The sequence below is a fragment of the Amblyomma mixtum genome, chromosome 3 (assembly GCF_055824585.1).
Source record: "Amblyomma mixtum isolate Tamu chromosome 3, ASM5582458v1, whole genome shotgun sequence".
NCBI lineage: Eukaryota > Metazoa > Arthropoda > Arachnida > Ixodida > Ixodidae > Amblyomma > Amblyomma mixtum.
Window position 1 is genome coordinate 213,054,008 of NC_143014.1, and position 19,097 is coordinate 213,073,104.

The window sequence follows — 19,097 nt, forward strand, 5'->3', positions numbered from 1 at the left end:
TTTATATGCATTTATATGCATTTCAAGCGCGATACCAAAATCGCCAACAACCCGCCCTCCACCAATTTCCCCCCTGTTCACAAGGAAGACGCACATGGAAAGCAACGGCGGACCGAAAAAGGCACTTCGCAAAACCGAGCATTTCTTGAAAATAGCCTACTAGAAGGCGACCTCCTAAACCACGTCGTATGCAATAGATGTCGTTATCAGTCGCAACAAACTCTGATTTAACGAGAACCCCCCCCCCCCCTTTTTTTTTTTGCCCGACTGACGTCATTTGGACTGCTGATTCAATCGCAGGCATGGTTTCGGCCCTGGACGAATCTGTGGGACTAGTGTTTGAAGCTCTGGCAAAGAGGGGCATGCTGAGCAACACGCTGTTCGTGTTCTGCTCGGACAACGGCGCCGATGTGGCTGGCGGCAACGCCAACCACGGGTCGCCGTGGCCGCTACGGGGCCAGAAGTACAGCCCCTGGGAGGGGGGCGTGCGCGCGGCAGCCCTCGTCTGGAGCCCCGCCCTCTTGCACTCCAAGGGCTCGGACTACGAGCACCTGTTCCACATCACCGATTGGCTGCCCACCCTCTACCAGCTGGCGGGTCAGTGCGCCTCCTCTATGGTGCGCGGTCTTCGTGCCTATACTACCAACCACCGGGGGGAGGAGATAGGGCCTGAACGATCTATACGTTTGTTTTGCTTCACTAAAATATGCTAACGCATAGTGGCAACCTCGGATGGTATCAGCTAATCGGTGGCCGCATTTTGAAAACTGCGCGCACTTTGAACGACTGGCCGTGACTGACAGGCCTCTTAGTTATCGTACGCTGGGTTGTCATGACTGCCTCGAGTGATTCAGTAACGAAACGTGACTGCAAGCAACTTTGAGAACTCGATCTTGATGTGCTAGTGCAGCAGTGGCATTTCTTCGCGAAAACAAACGAACTTCAGCCAACATGTTCCGTGGACGGCAACTGGGTCGAGCGAAAGAGGGGGATAGATGGTGGCAGGCTAAGCAGGCTTGTCTAGCGTGCTCCAGCGGTGCTGTGCAGAGGAAATTGTTAGACATGTTTTCAAGCGGGCAGTGGGTTTTCCAGACAATGCTTGCGCTCGAGCGCAGTGGCACAGCAGACAAGCGACGAAGACACGAGCACCGTGCTCTCAGCAGAGAAGCTGTGCTAAGATTTCGCTTTGTTTCGCAGCAAACCGCTCCAGCGCTCTGGACAAGCCTGTTCACGTCTGCGCTCCAAAAGTAGCGCAGGCCTCTGTAGTCACAAGATGTTGTGTCAAATCAGTTAAAAGTATTCCGGGAAGTTCGGTGAAGACACGTACGCACACAGCACGCAGATTTTATTTTTCCACTTTTATGTTGCGGACGCAGTACAGCGTCTTTTCTTTCAGTTTCTTTGCACAGGAGCACATATGGGCCGCACTTTTAAGATACATCCTGTAGGCGTGAGGGTTGTTTCCAAAGTCAGACCACAGGCGGCCTGAAAAATGTTGCGTCTATGTAACATACACGTATATAGTTCAAAGTTCGCGAGCACACGGTAACCTTAGCAGTACACATACCGCGTGTAATGATTGTCTTCGGCCATCTTGCATTATTTTCGTGTTATCTAACATCTTTAAACCTTCTGCCCCTGTTTCAGTCACTGTATACATTTATCTGCTTCTCAGCGCATATAGGAGTCATCCTGTGAGGCACGGGACATACACTATACGGACATATATACCTCGGTGTTTGGTACACTATAGTAGCGTGCTGCTCAGCTAGCACAAGGTCGTATAACCTATGCGAGGTTGGGCACCGTTCCTCGATCGACCACATGATGGCCTCCGCGGTGGCTCAGTGATCATGGCACTCGACTGCTTACCCAAAAGACGCGGGTTCGATCCCAGCCGCGGCGGTCGCATTTCGATGGAGGCAAAATTCTAGAGGCCCGTTTACTGTGCGATGGCAGTGCACGTTAAAGAACCCCAGGTGGTCGAAATTTCCGGAGCCCTTCACTATTTCATCCCTCATAGCCTGAGTCGCTGGCACGTTAAATCCACATTAAGCAAACCAAACCAAACCGACCACATGATGGGTTCGTTTTCGTCGTTTTCGTAAGAGTGGGATGGCGTGAAGTGAAAACGAAAAACGCCAGCTGCGCCTGCCGCTGGCCTACTTTAGGACCTGAAGCGCTACAGGTATGGTAATGGACAAAAGTGTACGGGATGCGGATAATTTATTCCTCCGTTGCTTCACTAACTAGTCAAATGGTGTTTGTTCCTGCGGATAGAGCACGTATGCCCCGACATTCTTCTATGCTTGTCAATGACCTTCTTCTCTTGATCGCGAAGAATTAAATTTTTCGGAAAACCACATCCTGAAAACTTTTGTCCATGACTGTACGTTGCATATCTCATGTCTAGAACAATGATAGGATTTAACCAAATTTTTGCTTGCGTGATTCCTTCTTTCAAATGGGCCGCCGCGGTGGCTCAGTGGTTATGGTGCTCGGCTGCTGACCCGAAAGACGCGGGTTCGATCCCTGCCTCGGCGGTCGCATTTCGATGGAGGCAAAATTCTAGAGGCCCGTTTACTGTGCGATGGCAGTGCACGTTAAAGAACCCCAGGTGGTCGAAATTTCCGGAGCCCTTCACTACGGCGTCCCTCATAGCCTGAGTCGCTTTGGCACGTTAAATCCCCGTTAAGCAAACCAAACCTTCTTTCAAATGATGCGGCAGACGTTAGTACACATACATCACCTCGTGGTATTCGCCTACGGCCGCTAAATAATTTATAATTGAATTTCCCTCAGGCTGTCTCGGTTCCGGTTTCACCAGCCGAACGATGGCTGTGACGTCTAGTTGGTGTTTAGGTTATGTAAGCCGCGAAAAATAGCGGCTGTATAATTGCTGCTACGTGGATTTTTGTCATTACAAATCTTGAAGCAGGCTGGCTTAAGTGTTGTAGTGAATTAAAACTACGTATCAGCGATTATATTTCAGCTTTTAGTGCCTCACGTGACCTAAACACCTACTACACGTCATAGTCATCGCTCGGTTATGAAACCGAAACAGCGTGAGGGAAGAAATTCAATTCAAGGTTATTTAGCTCTTGTAGGCGAATACCACGTGGCGGACCATGCACTTTAATGTCTAAGGCATCACTTGAAAGAGAAAAACATGCGACTAAAATTGGGTGTCTATGGCCCTTTAAGGAAAGTGGAGAGTGGCCAAGCGAGAAATTTTTCATGGGAACGCACACTGACGCCTACTCCTTTATCGAAAAAAAAAGGTTGGTGAAATGCATTGTGCGATTTCTAGACTTACCCATAAATCCGGGCCGGTCCAGAACAAGTGCAGAGAAGGCCGGACGCTCGCCTAAGTTCCTTCTCACGGCAAAGTTTCACTACTATTGCGTCTCTTGTAATGGCGCTCACAGTTCCTGAAACGTTTCTTGTTGAAAGCACTCGTGGTCATGAGGCGTCACTTTGCCGTTAGGCGCATTCTAGTTAACAGGACGAAAACATGCCTTGGTACCAATTAAGACCAAGGTTGCGCTTTATTTGGGAAAGAAGTGTGATTTAGATAACGCACAAATGATAATACTGCGAAACACCGGAGGCAGCAGGCTGCTCTGGTGTCTCTCAATACATACGTGCTGAAGAGTACGAATCCACAATAACTGTAGCTACTAACGACTCAATTTTGTAATTAGACTGTACATGCGTAGGCAGGATACAGGGAATTTGTCGTTGTTGCATTTCAAGTCAGTTGCTCTTCTGACGCTGCAGCACGAAGGCAGCAAGCTGCATGTTTCCTCGATACACAGAGTGTTCCGGAATGGCAGCAGTATCGTTGGAGGTCGCATGAGCAACCAGGAATATCGTTTGCTTTATGTAAGCCTATGAATCGTTAAAATATCAATGCTTGGAACCGCACCATGTTCGCTACTGTAGTTTGAATTGGAAAGCTGGAAACCAACACACTGAGGAACTACATTCAATCACAAGTCATTGTCCTTCCTCACTGCCCGCTGTGTGTTCGGACAGTTTCCTAACTTCTGTATAATGTGATGCGCTCTGGATTCAAACGCACCGCGCAGGAGGCGTCCCCGCAGAGCTGGGCGACATCCACGGAGTGAGCCACGCGGACTCTCTGACCGAAAATTCGACTGCACCTCCACGGGCGGAACTGGTGGTCAACATCGACCCCGTCGACAATTACTCGGCCATCATAGAAGGCCGCTTCAAGCTCGTGGCGGGCGTCGCAGAGGGGGGAAGGTTCGAGCACTGGTACCCTTTAGTCGGCAACGTCAACTGGAGCTCGACCGAGCCCCTGGAGCAGTGTGAGGCGTCCACGGTGGCTCGAGTGCTGGCAAGCCTGGGCCTGGACCCCGTGTGTGGTCTGGGTGGCGGCACTTATCCCGCGCCCATTGACTGCGGCTCTCGGGACCCCGAGAAGACGTGCCGGCCGACCATGGCGCCCTGTCTGTTCGACCTCGCCAAGGACCCGTGCGAGTACAACGACGTCGCCCCCGAACACCCTGAGGTGAAGCGCCTGCACAGCTACGGGGTCATGAGCATTGCTTGCTGCCCGTGGGGTGAAAGATACATGATGTATAGGTTCGGGTAGCAGTGCAAAAGCGGTGCGACGCTGGAGACTGCATGAAAAGGGAATTGACGGATGCGCTTAATCGGAAACTCACCTGCGAAGCGCACTCTTACTATGGCTTTGACGAACACAATCATGCAGCCTATCTTTTTGTATTTTCAGCCATTTTATGAAAAAATGGGATTGTATCCAAACAGGAGCAAAATTAGTAATGTGATATTCGCTGCATGTTGGATTTTCCTCGCCTTTTGTGTAAACCTCCCTACATGGCCGAGCGCGAGATCGCTTCAAGGGTGCATTGGCGGGCTCTAGATAATGCAGCCGCATATGCGTTCTAACGTGTGTCAGTTGTATCTGGCAATAGCTAGAATGCAGGAGGGCGCTATTCCCGACGTATATGTGCATGGCGCGCATCGCATGAAAGGCCTGAGTGCGCTGCACGGAACGGAAGAAAAGGATTACATTCGAAAGCACTTGCATAGTGTTCTGATATCTGAAAATATCAGATGCATAACGGTGCGACGATATCCTGAGGGGAGAGAGTGTGGGCCCTGAAGCAGTAATATGGCACAGCGACTATGGTACAAGTGGGACGGAGCAGGTGGGTAAGCATACTGCGTGGCTCAGATGAAGATGAAGATGAAATACTGAGATTTCGGACCCTTCAATGCCTCGCTCGAAATGGCTCGTGTAACTGGCTAACCATTAATTTCATCTGATCATGCTGTTCTCTTCGTGCTTTGTTATTGCTTGTGGGGCAGTGCAACTTACGTGGCTTTGAAAACGTGTGGAATAGCTGCACACGCGTTTAATTCGCTTTTTTTTTTTCTCTCTCTCCTACACAGCTGGTGAAAAGCCTACTTGCGAAGCTGAGGCGTTACGAGGCCGCGGCCACACCACCCGCCAACCTCCCGCACGATCCCCTCTCTGACCCGGGGCTTTACAACAACGTTTGGATTCCCTGGCGAGAAAAGCTGCCCTGACGGAGAACTTAATTATATTCTCAGAATAGCGTTTTGGACGCTGGTTATACCTGCAAGCTGCAACGTGTAATTCAGTATGAAGAATAACGATTTTGCAAGCGTTTCTGATGCAGTCATATACCGAAATCAGCTTTTGATGGAGTTATTCATCGGAGTATGTGAAAAGCACACTTCAGCTTCGACAGGCGGCATAAAATCCATTCCTGCAGCCCGTAACACGTATGCGCTCCAAGGACGTCTTCTCGCTAGCGTGGAACATCGGCAACCACCATGGACGGCGGTTTGCTTTACTGATATACAGGGTGTTTCACGTAACTTGAACCAAGGATTTTAAAAAAGCGGTAAACCGCAGCCCGCTGAAACCAACGATACATCGTTCGCCATCATGTGGCGCTCCTCAGAATATTTTTAATTGCGCTTAATTAGTTAATTAACTAGATTAATTATTCAAATTTTCAAATGTTGATTTTAGTGCCGAGACCGTTACGGGAGGTTGTAGAGCAGGTTTATAAACAACCGATGCAGTTTTTCCGGCACCTAAAGAAAGCCCACGAAATATGAAAAAATACTAGTGACTACGCTCGTGCGCTACCAAATTGCAGCGCTCTCAACGGCGTTTCGAGCAAACTGAGCGTGCCCGCTGACCGTGGCGAAGTGAACGGCCGCCGCGCGCCGCTGCGGAAAGTGCTGACGCACTACAAGCCGCTGATAAGAGCGGCGGCCGTTCACTTCGCCACGGTCAGCGGGCACGCTCCTTTTGCTCGAAACGCCGTTGAGAGCGCTGCAATTTGGTAGCGCACGAGCGTAGTCACTAGTATTTTGTCATATTTCGTGGGCTTTCTTTAGGTGCCGGAAAAAAGGACCCCGTAGGAGATACGATGCTGCAGTAAACTGCATCGGTTGTTTATAAACCTGTTGTACAACCTAACAGTCTTGGAACTAAAATGAATATTTTAAAATTTGCATAATTCATATTAGTTAACTAACTAATTAAGCGCAATTAAAAAAGTATTCGGAGGAGCGCCACGTGATGGCGAACGATGTATAGTTGGTTTCAGCGGGCTGCGGTTTACCGCTATTTTAAATCCTTGGTTCAAGTTACGTGAAACACCCTGTATCTGCAAACCTGCTCGCGTTATTTAGCACAAAGGCGTTCTTGGATTGCAGCTGGAACGGCGATCCGTGCCATGGACCACACAGACCGTCAGCGCCACCTCACAGACTGTAACAAATTACTCATTAGCCTTCACCCAAGCGCAGCCATACGGGTGCAAAAGAAAGCACAGAAACTTCGCAGTCGAAGAAAAATTCGTCCTGGTCCGGCTTCCTGGTCCAACACCTCATTGGACTCTTGCGCAGGAAAGAAGTGCATGCCGCGTAGGAGCCAGACCGTTTCGAGCGCTGTTCGGTCACTGTTGTTTGAGCCTCGGCCAAAATAAATCCTTTAGAGTGAACTGTGTACTCAGGCGCAATTGACTACCGCACGTCCGGTGCCTTACACACAGCGTCAATTTTCAAGCCGTTACAAGTGTGAAACGTATTTCACAAGTCTGATGGGGACTACCACAATAGCGTAAACACTCCATTTATGTTATTTTTAGCCAAGAAAGAATAATTTTGTCTGACGGGCCGGAACACTAGAAAATTTTGCAGCGATGTATCGGGGAGGCCGAGTTCCAAAATAGGGGGACCCTATCCCCTTAATCGATGCACACGGTTCTTCAATTCTAAAAACTCCCTAAAGGTGTAGTTGTCTTGGTACATGTCTGTCGCAAGCGATAATTTAGTCGGTAGCGGTTGCACCCTTACAATGGACGTGTACCACGTGTGTCTAATGGTAATGCCGGCCATTGAGAATGAGTCGTATGTTGGTTCGTGCCGGGTGGGTTTGGTCTGTATGTGGACCAGGAAGTGCGTCGTCTCCGGAGGGGTTTGGAGGGTACAGGCTCTCCTTCTCACTTCGCCCTGGAGGGTAGAATGGAGATTTTTGTTTGTTTGTTTGAATAATCGGGCCGAATAATTCAATGCGCGATCGACTTTACCGCAAAAATTGTTCATCCTCTCGGCAATCGTGGAGGCTGTGCAGCATGCATGACAGCTTTGTGACATGCGCGAAATCCCCTTCAAATTTCATAGCAAGCAACTTCGAAAGTCGCAGAAGTCACTGCTTTATAACAACATTGGAAAACGCTTGCTTCTTTAGCCGGTATGGGCTAGTTTATTTTTTTAAAACAAATGCTTATCTTCTGTGCTATCGTAACCAAGCACCAACGTCTACTCGTCTACAATACAGTTTTAGCAAAGCACGGACGAGCTCACCCGCAGTAGCAGGTGTGCGCCCCACCTGACCGCGCGCCTGCTAGTGCGCGTGCGCAGCTGGCCTCCGGTAATGCGGTACACGTCTGTTATATGGTACTTCTCCGCTATGCTAAAACTATCCAATACCTATACGTTCTGGACGTTGATTCATTATATATTTTCAACTGCATGGTCTATCTGTAGCGGCTGAATGTTAAAAGGAGCCCTAAAGTGGAATACTAAGTCAAGCTACGCTGATATGCTAGAAAGCCGCCGCAGCGGCTTAGTGGTTACGGTTATAGTAGTTATGGTGCTAGTGGTTATAGTGGTTATGGTAGTTATGTTGCTCGGCTGCTGACCCGAAAGGCGCGGGTTCGATCCGGCCGTGGTGGTCGCATTCCCATGTAGGCGAAATGCTAGAGGCCCTTATGCTGCGCAATCAGTCAGGTGATCGGACGAGAACCGGCGTATTCAGCATGCTATGACAGATGGAGCTCTGAAAAACCCTCCGAGGAGAGCACATCAACTCGCTGAATCACTGCATTGTGTTGTTACGAACACTTGAGCCAAATAATGCACTTCTACGCGTAGCATCTAGAGCCCATAATCACGCGCGAAAGTCGGCAAGCCCTTTCCGGCGACTTTTTCATGCTCGGACCCTCCTCCGTCGCACGCTGCTGCGTATACAAGTTGAGAAAGATGCTGTTGGCTAGATTTTTTCGGACATCAGGCAGCTATACCATGGCTGCGGCCAATAAGCGACGTAGCTCCGGTGGGTCAGGGATCTCCGCCCCCGGAGGTGGGGCCGGCGGAGAAGCGCCGACCTTCCAGCGTCCAAAAAGTGACGAGAGGAGAGGGAAAGGCGCGAAGGAGCTGCAATTCAAATTTTGACTAAAAATAACTCAGTTTCCGCTAAGCGCACAAAAATAATTCTTGCTGGAGAATATTCGTGAAGCGGCACACTGCAACTTAATTACAGCCATTTCAGAGCCCTTTTAAAGAACCCCAGGTGGTCGAAATTATCCGGAGCTCTCCACTACGGCTACCCTCATCATAGCCTGGGTCGCTTTGGGATGTTAAACAACATAAAAAAATTGGCGGGGGCTTACCCTTATAAAAATTTCTATAGACAGTCCATAGACTATCTATAGACTTTAGTCTATGAAGTCTATAGACTGTCTATAGACAAATCCTTTAGACTGGTCTATAGACAGTCTATAGATTTATGGCCATACACTTTTAGTAGACTTTTGTCTATAGACAAATGTCTACTGAAAGTCTATAGGTCGATAGGAAGTCTATAGACACAGGTCTATAGACAGTCTATAGACGATCTATAGACTTATGGTCATACATTTCCTATAGAGTTGTCTATAGACCGTCTATAGACACTTGTCTATAGACGACCTATAGACTTATGGCCATAGACTTCTTGTATAGACAGTCTACAGACAAAAGTCTACTGGTCCAGTAGACATATGTCTATAGACTGTCTATAGACATTCCATAGGTGTGTGGCCTGGCAGTGCTACAGACCTTTGTCTATAGACAGTCTGTAGACCTCTGTCTACTAAACTATTAGTAGACCATTATCTATAGACTGCCTATAGACAGACAGTCTACAACTGTTGAAAAAGGTCATCAGACAGAGTTCACAAATGACACAATCAATATATTTACAAATTTAGTTTATTTCCAAGCTATCCAGGCGGTGAATATGCAATACATGGCCATAAGAATGCACCACAGTAACATAAATGTTGAAAGTAACAGTCCAGCTAGTTTCCTCAGAAGCATTCTTGCGGCCTGCTGTCTGCAGTCAATCATCCGGGCATGTTCACCTGTACAGCACAGAGGAAAAAAATAATATAAGAGGAACTGAAAAAAAATTCCCATTCCATCTCTAAGCAAGTGCTTTTACAATGCAAGACATATCCTGGCTATGCCATTCTAGAAAGGCAATCTTGATCTTTTGGTTTGGTTTTATGGGGTTCAAAGACCCAAGGCGACACAGGCTACGAGATGCTGAAGTGAAAGGCTGCGGAATAATTTCGGCCACCTGTGCAGAGTACACAGGCATTTAGCATTTTTCCTCTATTAAAATGCGACCGCCTAGGCCGGAATCGAACCTGCATCTTTCAGGTCGCCAGACGAACATGATAGCCACTGAGCTATCGCGCCGGCTTAATCATTTCAGTAAATACACGACAGATAAGTGTCTTCATAAAACATTGTAACAAAGACCCATAATCCCTGGAGCACTCTACTCTGAATCCAGTACTGATACTGATTTCTGTATTGCAATACTGTTACAGCCAATACTGATCTCTGTATGGCAATCCTTTTACATTATTTGTAACAGAAGACTTCGAACAATTGTGCCACATATCAGCATTCACTCGCAAGCAGCTGTTAAGAATGTCACCTTCATAAAATACAGATTCAGTGCACCTTACACAGGGATCCAAAAAGGAGAATATTGCAGAATTTATTCTTATAACCGCTATAGAAGAAGCGCTCCAAAATACCCTGCGTGAAGAATGGTACACCCGGCTAAATTTTTAACTGGCTCGGGTGTTGCATCGCTAAATGCACCTTGTAAAAAAGGTGCCTTTCGGCTACACTGCTGGCATATTCATGCTGTAGTTTGACGAGTGAGATGGCATTTCGTGGTTCCTTTTTGTTCATATAATGTTTGAGTGCAGTACTTGCGTGTTTAGATCAACGTTATCAGAAATATTCGTCTGCCACTACGAACAGATCAAACAAGCGGCATACGCAGCAATGGATCTGGTCCATATGGCCTCATCGTCTGGGTAAACTACCACTCCTTTCATGGCGGACAAGTCGTTTACCCAGAGTAAGTGCAAATGTGCCACCAGAACCATTGCTGCGTATTCCGCTTGTTTCGGCTCTTCGTAGTGGCAGATGATGAATATTTATGATAACTTCGATCTAAACACGCAAGTACTCCACTCAAACACTATATTAACAAAATGAAACTATGAAATGCCATCTCAAGCGTCAAATTGCAACATGAATATGCCAGCATTGTAGCCAAAAGGCGCCTTTCTACAAGGTGCATTTAGCGATGCAACACCAGAGCCAGTTAAAGAATTGGCCGGGTGTACGTAAGCAGATACTCAAACGGGCACAAGCTATACAAAACCAGCAGGCAGAAGCAACTAGTTCACCACAGATTTGCGCCTATAACTTGAAGCAAAAAGACGGAACAGCATACTCATAGATCTGCGCGCGCTCTTAGAAACAAGCGGGTTGCAGCGCTTCCATGCCGCGCTCATTATTTAGAAACCTCATACAGCACACAGGGGCTGCAGCTGTGCCGTTTCAAAAGCAGTCGAGAGGTTCAGACAAAATATTACTGTGACGATAAAATACCGTCTGAAATTCACTTAGTTTTTCCTTCAAGTGCAGCCCCAACAGCGCAGTAATGAGATGTGTTTCTTGCATGGAGGTAGTCTAACCCAACGCTGCTAGAAAAATCAGCGAAAGCATTGAACGCGCTCAAAGTAGGAAGTATTTCAATGAAACAATTAACGCCTTCAACAGGCACAGCTATAATAACACGAGAGCTTAATTTAATTTTAGGCGCAAATAAGCACCGAGTTACATCGGCGCTTTCGTACGTAACGTGGCAGTCTGAAATCAGAAACACATACTTCGCCTCTCGCGCAAATGGTATTCGAGAAATCTGTGCACGCGTGAGCGGGATTCATGAACGAACCACTCGGAACGAAATGTAAGCAACCTCTTGTCGAGCCGACCTTTACCCAGCTTTCAAAATGAAGTGCCCGCAGGCCAGCGGCGGCGGCGGCCAACGGCTCTGATGAGAGACATGGACGAATCTGTACGTGTGCAACGTAGGGGAGACGGGATGCAGCTCGTGGGTTCTTCGCGGTGTTTGAGCACGCCGGCCATTCGCTCTGGCAGCGAATTTTATTTACCCATCACACTATAAGCATTCCTCCAGCTCCGCTTGACTACAACTTTGACAAACGTCTCGCGCTCCAGTCAATAGCGTTACCAGACAGCTTTGCTGAAACGCCGGCGTCCACGACGCGCACCGAGCGAACGTACATACGTAGCAAGCAATGCACACCTCAAAAAGAACAACACTCCATGGTCCAGACAGGCGATAACACAAAGATTAGAAAATAAATGTAATCCAGCACAGAACGAGACTGCATGTAAGTACGTTTTCAGAGGTGCAAAGTAAATTGAGCTCACACGGCGCTAACTAACGCACAGTTCCATTTCGGCCGTCATTCACAGGCTAAACAACATTTCTGGCCCCAAATACACCTTGAAACACAAAAAATCTGGTAGACAGCTCGCGAGGAGCGGCTTATCATCAAGGGCATCGCACAAACTGCCTTTCCGCGCGTTAGTAAAGACAGCGGCAAAGAGATAAGCGTCATTAGTCAAGAACCCGATGGCTTCCGCCTTAGAAAGGAAGATAGGACATTTTGTCACTGCGCACATAATCTGTTCTGCACACACAGCTCTGCTTAGAGTGGTTTAGGAGACCAAATGAATAAAATATAAACGTGTAGACTTACCGTAAGTGGACGATGAAGCCGGATTTTGAAGAAAACGTAATCCGCGAAAAACACGCCAACACCACCGATGGAGCCACGCACAGCGTTGTTTGCAGCCCGAATGATTTTCCGCCGTCTCGCGGTAAAACGGGCAAACCGTAAAACAGAAACCCACTTCACGGTCGTATCTTTGTCGCTCGAACTCTTGCCGTGTGCAGCTTGACCTGATATCCAAGACCACAGAAGGCAATTGGTTTATAAGCTTAAATTCTTCACTTACCCTCTAAAAATCTTATTGTTGTCGTGAAAACAGAACCGAAATCTAACTGCTTGTCCGTATACGCGCCGCATCTCCAACCGAATAGTATGTGGTACAATCCTCAAATAATAATTATAATGTTGCATAGCATAACGTCTTTTTTGCGTGTGTTCGTGTTTAGAAAACTGATATGCGCGACATCAGCGTGTCATCGGCTCCGAAACAACAGGTGCAAGGGTAGGAACGAAAAAATACTGGCTTTGTGATTGTTGCGTCGCAGCACTTATTCACGTGAATACAAACTGCAAAGGTATAAATGGCAGATGTTAATCGCACAGAGGACCAGGTTCTTTGAGACTATTCTAAGGTATTTATAAGGAATGGGCGCTTCCTTGAGTTCTCACACCCGTCTTTCCCCCTTTATTTTCAGGACGTTTTAAAGAGAAATGTAGAACCGTTGATGAAATGTTACTGATTTCAGCGCGTTGGACAGGAAAGATCGAAAGATGGAATGGAATTGTGTCGAGCGATTCCTTTAAGAGACAGCGTATTCTTTCGATGTAGTATAGTTTGCGGGTGCCCTTACTTCAAGAACGGCTGCCTTTCCACGGCTTACTTGTTAGCATTAAATGTTTAATTGTATTGACAATATACGTCACGGTATAACGAAAAGGAGCTTGTCAAGGCTCCTGAAAAAAAATATACAGGAGGGTGTTGTAATGTCCTGACGGAATACTTTTTAATTTCCGCACTAGCGAAGGAGGTGGAGGACTCCCGACATAGTTGCGGTCACCAGATGCAGGTCCCCTCAGCATGCAGTGCAAAAAGAAATTGACATTGTACTGGACTTAGTCTAAAGTCAGTGTATCGAACATTGTTAGATAAAATTAGGATTGTTATAGACTGGTCTATAGACAGTAGACTATCTATAGTTTACAGTCTATAGACGAAAAGAAATTGAGGTAGTTGTAGACTGTAGTCTATAGAGAGTCTATAGATCGTCTATAGACGAAAGAAAATTGAGTCAGCTATAGACTTTAGTCTATAGAACGTCTATAGACGAAAAGAAATTGAGGCAGCTATAGATCTTGGTCTATAGAGAGCCTATAGACCGTCTATAGACAAAAGGAAATTGTGGCAGCTATAGACCTTAGGCTAGACCGTCTATAGACGAAAGGATATTGAAGCAGTTATAGACTTTAGTCTATTGAGAGTCTACAGACAAAAGGAAATTGAGGAAGCTATAGACCTTAGGCTATAGCGAGTCTATAGACCGTCTATAGACGAAAGGAAATTGAGGTACCTATAGACATCAGTCTATAGAGAGTCTATAGACCGTCTATAGACAAAAGGAAATTGAGACAGCTATAGACCTTAGTCTATAGAATATCTATAGACTAAAGGAAATTGAGGGAGCTATAGACTTTAGTCTATAGAGAGTCTATAGACAGTCTATAGACGAAAGGAAATTGAGGCAGCTATAGACCCTAGTCTATAGAGAGTCTATAGACTGTCTATAGGCAAAAGGAAATTGAAGCAGCTATAGACTTTAGTCTATAGATTTTCTATAGACTGTCTATAGACAAAAGGAAAAGTCTATAGGATGGCTATAGAGTCTATAAAAAGTCTATAGACAGTCTATAGACCATTTTCATAAGGGTAGATTTGGTTAAGCCTGGTAGGTTGCGAAAGCGAGCGCAGCGCCTCTAACGGAAGGAATGCGGCGCGTCGCGTCTAAAGAAGGAACGCAGTGCGCCGCGTCTGCAGGTCACGCGTGGCTACCGGCCGCCGTTACCCGACGAGCCGAGTTGGTAGCCCGTCTCTTGTAGGAAGCCTTCATGTGCTTTTAAAAAGCACATGAAGGCTCCCTAGTCTCTCGCTCGTGATATGACGCCACGCCATAACGTCACTAGCGTCTCTAGCGGGAGGAGCGCGAGTGCCGTGGCTACAGGCCGCCGCTGCGCGACGAGCCGAGTTGGTAACCCGTCTCTGGCTCCTGGTATGACGTCACGCTGTGACTTAACTAGGCATGGTATGACGTCAGGGGTCATTCTAAAGGTCACGCGTGGCTACCAGCCACCGCTGTGCGATGACTCGACTTGGTAGCCCATCTCTCACCCTGGCATGACGTCAGAGGTCATTCTAAAGGTCAAACGTGGCTACCGGCCGCCGCTACGCGAAAGGCCGTTCATGAGCGTGGTATTGCTTTCGCAATAAAATAAACATTGAACTGCTAGGGTCGCGTGATCGCAAATATGTCACTTTTACCGAAAACAGAGCACTGATAATCCAGAAAATTGCATAAAAGTGAAGTACATGTGGCGCCACCGCTTCCGGATTCCTGCAACGCATGGTGCGAGAGGTTGTATGCAGATGAGCAAGCACACGCCGAGATGCTGCGTCTCGGGGAATTTAGACGCGCGTTCTGCGTCCCAGAGAAATATAGTCGCCATAAAGTTTTTTTTCTAAAGAGCATTGCCAGAAGAAGCAGACTCAGGGTGACAGGTCACGACAAATTATTACCGTCGCTACACCGACCCAGAAACAGCTAGCTGCACTTGATACTCCGTGTTTCTAGATGTACTTGCAATAAGGGCTCCCTGGGCGTCGCCATACTGCTCGCTGGACTGTCGTGTGCACCTCGCGCTAGCACGGTGGAAGCGGCAGCGGAACCGGTTTACAGTCCGGATAGGCGTTTCTGCATCTCCCTCGCCCGATGCAAAAGTCCAGATCAAGGAACGAGATCAGCGTGACCACACAAAAAAAAAAACTGCCGACGATTACGTTGCTTCCTAATGCGAAGTTTGAGCGCAGCTCATCAGCTGTTTCGGCTTTTCGATAGATTGAGGCAAAGAATTCGAGCAAGACATGTGTGTACAATTACAGACAACTTGTTATTTTTCACACATATTCCTTCTTCAAGAAACACTCCATTGTCATGAAGGAAGCCTTCTGGACGGAGAAATAGATGGATATATGCTCGACTTGCTGCACCAATGCCTGGTTCTCAAAGACGAGGTCTGCGCAAGTATTTCGCGAGGTTGTCACAGCTGTGGGAGCCGTTACGAGCGAGAGGAACAGGATGTTCTTCCGCATAGTGGTGTGGGGACGCGCTGTAGTCGTCCCCTGTGGTCCGCTTCCCCGCAGTGCATCCTCAGCTTGTCCGCGGTGGTTCGCTTCCCCGCAGTGTACCTTCCTCAGTTGTGTTACTTTAACTAACAGGGCAGGGCGCTGGCATCGCAGCGCCACGAGCGCCACGAATGGGGTGTTTGCTGCGCACGCGCGGGGGATGACGGTCCTCTTGTGCTCGGAAACGGGGAAGCGCGCTGACGTTCATGCGCAAGGCTCCGCTCTTCGTCGGTGGGTGGCCTCGTGGTGGGAACTGTAGTGCCGGAGCCCACATTTCGCTGTCTGGCCTCTCTGGAAGCCAGCGCTGCGCGCCCGCCGGCGCTCAAAGCAGGCCCAGACTCTCTCGGACATGTCGCGACGTGCAGCGTGAATCATCACGCCTCGCCGGCGCCGACACTGACCCTTCCTCCTCCCCTCCTCTCCGTCGGTGCGAACTCCTCCGACGCTCGCCGGCCGTCGCCTCTCGACCATTGGTCTAATTTGAACGGTGGCCAGTGCCGTGACCTGATTGGAGGATTTGAACTGCTGGCTGCCGCAACCGACATCGGCGGCTATAAAAACGGAGCCGCGCTGAGCCCGAGCAGCAGACGGGCAGCAGAAGAGCCATCATGCCGGAGCTACGCTCGCCGCCGTGGCCGCCCTTCTTCTTTGTGCTAGCCCGTGGTGCTCTTGGCCCTTGTATTATGTAAAAGCCCTTGTACATACTGTACATAAAAGTCATTTGACTCACCGTCGCCTCGAGCGTTTCCCGGCTCGGACACCCAGTCCCAACAGTGGATGGCAGCTGCGGGATCGACCGGCGTCAGCTACCTCGGCGCGGTGAGTGCCTGATGTTTTCCCCTCAATTCGCCAGACTGCTCTAGCACACGTGATTGTAGTTTAGAGTAGGGCTGTGTGTTGCACTGGAGAGAGTTTTGCTGTTTCGAGCCAAGTCGGAGTGCTTTGAAACGAAAGCGGGTGCAGAGGGAGTAAACGAGGCGTTTTGGAAAGAATTACTTGCGCGTGTCATACTAGTAGCGCTATGGTAGTGAACGGCAAGGGAATTCTAAGAAAAGGGCAAGCTACAAGAGGCTATTGTGCGCGATGGAGAACTTCAAAGTGAAGGAACTCATCGAAATTTGTGAAGAGTTGGGCATTGATTTGGGCCCCGCAAAACGAAAGCATGCGATTCTTGAGATCATGCGGGCAGAGGAAGTAACGGCTGAGGAAGCCAATGAGGCCTGGGATGAGATCAAAGAACGGAGGCAGCTTCAGATAAAACGGCGTGCTAGGAAACTGAGGGGCCTTGAGCTTGAAGCGCATGAGATGAGTTTCGAGAGATATAAAACACTTTCCGTTCTGCATGAGGCCAACGGTCAGCAGCCGAGAGACAGGCCGCGGCCCTTCGTGATCGCCGAAGATATGGCAAAATATTTGGCGGAGTTGGAGCGCGTCTGCGAGAGAAAGCGCGTTGAGCGGAATGGTTGGGCACAGAAGTTGGTAGCCCTGCTTTCCGGCGAAGCATATGACATTGTCAAGCGCCTGTTGGATGGCGGCTTGCCGGAATACGATGAGCTGAAAAGATTTTTACTGATGAGATATAACGTGTCACCACTGGACCTTCGCCAAAGGTACCTGCGAGAGAATAACACCCCATCGTTTTACGATTTTCCCTACCAGTTTAAAGCCGACATTTTAGAGTGGCTCGAAAATGCCGAAGGGTCGGAAGATCGTGACACAGAGGTAGAATGCGTCGCTGTAGAGCAGCCCTGCCAGTGCGGCACAGAAGAAGGTAGTTCGTACGTGGCAGATGTAACTGCTGCTGTAACAGAGGGAATTGCCCCGCATTCGCCAACCAAGGAAACCTCTCTACCATCGGATAACGTAGTCACAGCATCGGACAATGCACTTACAGAGGTCTCGCCCATTGAGATTGTGGTGGAGTTACCGGAAAGCGGATCTCCTAGCGTGTCGAAAGCAAGAGAAGTTGCCGAACAGGGCAGAGAGGACGTCCGTCTGGGCATTAATGAAAACGCCTGCGCCGACGCAAGCGAAGTAAACGAGGACGGCACACCGTGTTGTGCAGCGCGTTCGGCAGAAATGCAGAAACCCGACACTTACGATCAACGGAAGCAGGCGCATGTAGAGTTTGCGGACGCTGAGTTGTGCGTTAGTGTCTCTAGCGAGCGAGGCGAAACGAGTCCCGTGCTTTCGCACTGCTCTGAGCTTTGCGACTTTCCAGAAAGCAGCTGCAGTAGCGGGAACATCGCGACTGAGTGCAGAGCCGACCCTCATCTAAAATTGGCTGAAACGCGTCAGGAGCATGACGAGAGCTGCGTGTTAGCAGTAATGTCAGTAGAAAACACTGGTTCGTCTGCGCCTGAAGAAACTAAGGTGCTGGACGACAGTGGAGAACAGAACGTTCCAGACGACATAGGGGCGGTAGACGTCAGCCCGTCCGAGAAAGATGAGGGCGAATGCGCACTCAGAGACGCTGAGCAGGAAGAGCGCAGCTTTGAGGAACTTAGTAAAGGCGCCAAAGACAGGCCTGATCTAGGTAGCGCACGTGAATCGGCTGACAATCAGAGTGATATTGTCAGAGAACAGGAACCTAGGCGACGGAAGCAGCCTCTGCTTCCTCAGGAGAAAATGAAAGGAAAGCACAAGAAAGAAAGCTGCAACCGGAAGGAAAGTAACAGCCAGTTCCGAAAAGAGAGCTATCACCACAAGGTGATAGACAAGCAGTGCTGCCGCCTAAATGACAGTAAAGGCAAGCTCAAGAGAGAGAGCTGTCACCGAAAGACGGTGAAAGGCAGGCAAAAGAAAGAGTGGTGCCGCCGAGAGATGAAAGGCAGGCATAAGAGAGACGGGCGCCGCGGAAAAGAGAGAAAGGGCAAACGCACGAAAACGGGTTGCCACCATCGGAAGCATCAGCTTCAACGGCACATGGATAGCAGCAAAGTCAGTCACTTCGAGAGCCCTGAAACTAGCGTCAGAATCAGAGCTAAAGATATGTGCGAGGCATTACTATCGCGCAAAGCGAAGCGCATACGTGTGTCGAGGCACATAGATCTGGGCAGTAGAATAGACTGCAAAAAGAAACCATGCAAGCATTCGCGCGGGGCAGAGTTTCAAGGGAGGAAACCGATATTCAAGAGGGCGCTGCGCAGCAGGCGAAAAATTAAGGAGCGGGACAAGCGAGAATCTTGCCGCCAGCACGGAGAGAGCAAGACGCGCAAAGGCGCGTGCTCTCATGACGGCTGTCGCTTTCCGCTGCAGTCACGGGAGAA

The 19,097-nt window shown here is 48.7% G+C and overlaps 1 protein-coding gene across 2 annotated transcripts in view; it reads left to right on the forward strand.

Moving 5' to 3' along the window:
• Positions 1–5,686, forward strand: part of LOC149353562 (arylsulfatase B-like) — a 28,244-nt gene extending 22,558 nt beyond the window's left edge. The window contains exons 7-9 of one of the 2 annotated variants that reach the window (XM_089582655.1): positions 301–597; positions 4,092–4,537; positions 5,446–5,686. In XM_089582655.1, coding sequence (XP_089438781.1) covers positions 301–597; positions 4,092–4,537; positions 5,446–5,583 — 881 coding nt within the window. In that variant the 3' untranslated portion in view covers positions 5,584–5,686. The remainder of the gene's footprint in view (positions 1–300; positions 598–4,091; positions 4,538–5,445) is intronic. The other variant, XM_089582656.1, reaches the window with a different exon arrangement.
• The last annotated feature ends 13,411 nt before the right edge of the window (positions 5,687–19,097 follow it).